Genomic DNA, 3177 nt, shown 5'->3' on the forward strand with positions numbered 1-3177 from the left:
CAGCAAGATGATACACTTATACCAACGAGTGCTAGCTCATCTGGTAGAGCGTTGGTCTCTACTCCCAAGGTCTTGTGTTCAAGTCTTGGGGGTCTCGTTAGGTACCTACCCTTGATGGGTTGATTATAAAGCATGTACAATGAGTTCGCCAACCCTCATCCCGGCGGGGCCGCCTCCACCTCACGGAGGCTGGGTGTGTGTTTCTAAAAATTTCCTGTACCTTCGGAAAAAAAATGATAAAAATTTTACATTACCCTTTTGCTAATAAACTACCTACACATCTGAGGAAGGTGAAAACACGTGTAAATTTGCTACACACGTGAAAGCGATTGGATCTTTCCGGGCTTTGAGACAGCCTGATTTTACTGAATTACCCCGAGGCTCGAACCGAAAAAAATACAATTGACATTTATTAGACCAAAGAAAATACAATTATTATTAGGAGGATGACATTTATTAGACCAAAGAAAATACGATTAGTACCACGTAAAACTACGAAGGAAGGATAAAAAGGTCGAAATAATATTTTGTTTACTGGCTGGGGTACTTCGCAGCTGGCGATGGCGTGCCAGCCAGACACTATTCTCTCTCTCTCTCTCTCTCTCTCTCTCTCACACACACACACACACACAGAAGAATTGTTACATTTTGTTTTCCTACTGGGCTACTGTACTTCACAGCTGGCGATAACTGCCATCGCGACACTACTCTCTCTCTCTCACACACACACGTATTGTTACATTTTGTTTTTATACTCGCTAACGTACTTCGCAGCTGGCGATGGCGTGCCATCGCCACACTTCTCTGTCTCTCTCTCTCTCTCTCCACACGTATTGTTATATTTTGTTTTTATACTCGGTAATGTACTTCGCAGCTCGCGATGGCGCGCCATTCATACCCTCTCTCTCTCTCTCTCTCTCTCTCTCTCTCACACACACACACACACGCGCGCGCGCGCACACACAAGTGTAATTGTTATAAGGTACTTCACAGCTGGGAGACACGATTCTCTCTCTCTCTCTCTCTCTCTCTCTCTCTCTCACACACACACACACACACACACACACACACAAGTATCGTTATAACAAACATAAATTCAATATAAAAACAATTACAGAGGTGGAAAGGAGAGCAGCTGCAGTAGAATGGAGAGAAGCAGCAGAGCTACTAGTATCAGTAGAGGGCCCTTCCGACACTGCAGGTGGTCTACTGGCCGTGGTGGTACCAGGCCCAAAGGGCGAAGCAGGAGAGGAGCTTGCCACTGTATTAGAAGGGGAATTAGTAGACGGAGAGGAAGAAGGAGAGTAAGGAGAGGGGGCTGGGGAAGGAGCAGGTAGCCCAAATAGCTCCTCAGGCAACAACACTTGATTAATAGCGAACACCCCACATGGCACAGTATTGTATAGAGTGCTTATCAGTGCAGCATTAGTGAGCCCAGTAGAGATCACCACCGTCCCCTGTTGATTAGTGACATTTACTGTGTACTTTCCAACCCCTGCATAGTCTGTCGCTAAGGTTGGAGTCACTGGATCTGTGGCCTGCTGCAGTGCTGAGAGAGGGTAGAATGCAGAGAGTGCATGGAACTGTAACAGAGTTATCTTCTGTTGAGCTGTTAACTTGCTTATGATACCTGCTTGTAGACTAGAGAAGGCCTTGTCTGTGGGGGCGAATATGGTAATCCCTGTGGTTGTTTTGTTGGCTTGAGACTGGAAAAGCTCCTCCACATTGGTGGCAGTGAGCAGGCTTAGAAATGTGGCAAACTGGCCTGCACTTTCGATGATTTGTGAGATGTTAACTGGGGGAGGGGCGGGTGCAGGAGATGGAGGAAGGACAGGTGAAGCGATGGCCATGGCCAGAAGCAAGCATAACCAAAGGGGAAAGGAGAGCAAGCTAAGGAATGCAGGAGGGTGGGTGGGTTCCTCCATGGAGGCGAGGAGGGAGGGAGGGGCGAGCGGAAACGCAGAAGAGGAGGAGGAGGAGGAGGAGGAAGAGCGCAGTGGCACTTGCCGAAAGGAAGAGAAGGACTGCAGGATATCACAATGCGATGATGATCGAGGCGTAGATATGGCTAACGTGTACATGAGGGGGATGGTAGTAGGGTACCAACACGTAACACCACCATTTGTTGCGTATCAGAAATCACACAGACCGCCCCCCTGGCGTTTTATTAGCTGTGAAAAAGCTGTCTCCCAACAACAACCCCTGCGTACCTCTTGCAAAAAAAAAATCACCCAGCCCTATGCCTTAAACCTTCTCTCTCACACATACACACACACACATGTCACACGCACACCCCCCCCCCAGGTACTCCCTCATCGGAGAGTAGGTACTTCCTCAAGCCTTTCCCAACGGCTCATTATTCAATTCACAAGTGGCTACGTTGAGTTGTAGCTCAGTTGTTAAGGTGCTTCGTTGTCAAAACCCAGGTCATGGGTTCGAACCCTGCTGGCTACCCTGATTGATGCCTCACCCTTGAAGCTTGCCCCTGCTTTGTGGGATAAGGGGGGTCCCATGGGTACTAAACCCGCTTCCTAACGCCCAACTTTTGAAAAAAAAAGAAAACCCCAATAAGAATCCAAGATCACCAAGAGAGGTTACAACTTTACCCCTCATGTTGGAACTCCAACATGCGGAAATTCCTCCAACCATTTTAGTGCACATGACATTATTTCGCAAGTGGTGGCCCGGGTGAAATTGTGAACTAATGTACCCCCTCCACTTTGTGATGCCTCATGTAGTATGGGGATGTTCACAAAAGATCCCCCCCCAAAAAAAAAAGATGTGGACTTAGATGTACTACGTTTATAAAACCTTTGGTGCCCTCTCTTTTCTCTTTTACCTTGGAATACTAACCATGCTTTCTACACTTGCATGAACTCCAAGTAGTTTAAGAAACATGGATGTGTGTGCTTGCATGAGATAGAAGTTGTTTTAGAAAACAAACTTTTGTAAGCTTGCATTACTTGAAGTAGTCAAATAAACACTTAAATAACAAAGACGAATGAAAGGATCATTGTTTTTTCTTTTGTATGTGGCCCATAAGGGATATAACGAAGATGATGATTGTTGATTGGCATGGGATTAAGCATGGTCCCATGACCCTTTCATCGGTAGGAGGGTCTTTCTTCATTATTTTCATTGATTTAGTGTTATAAGAGGGGTATAGGCTTAAACATC

The 3177-nt window shown here is 46.4% G+C and overlaps 1 protein-coding gene across 1 annotated transcript; it reads right to left on the bottom strand.

Moving 5' to 3' along the window:
• Positions 1 to 1079: 1079 nt before the first annotated feature.
• LOC147637512 (fasciclin-like arabinogalactan protein 6) lies at positions 1080 to 2124 on the bottom strand. Its single transcript, XM_086798900.1, has one exon. It carries the CDS (start codon positions 2079 to 2081, stop codon positions 1080 to 1082), a length of 1002 nt encoding a protein of 333 aa, XP_086655026.1. The 5' UTR covers positions 2082 to 2124.
• Positions 2125 to 3177: the final 1053 nt, after the last annotated feature.

This window comes from Cibotium barometz, chromosome 6, assembly GCF_041138505.1.
Source record: "Cibotium barometz isolate CiBa-2024 chromosome 6, ASM4113850v1, whole genome shotgun sequence".
NCBI lineage: Eukaryota > Viridiplantae > Streptophyta > Polypodiopsida > Cyatheales > Cibotiaceae > Cibotium > Cibotium barometz.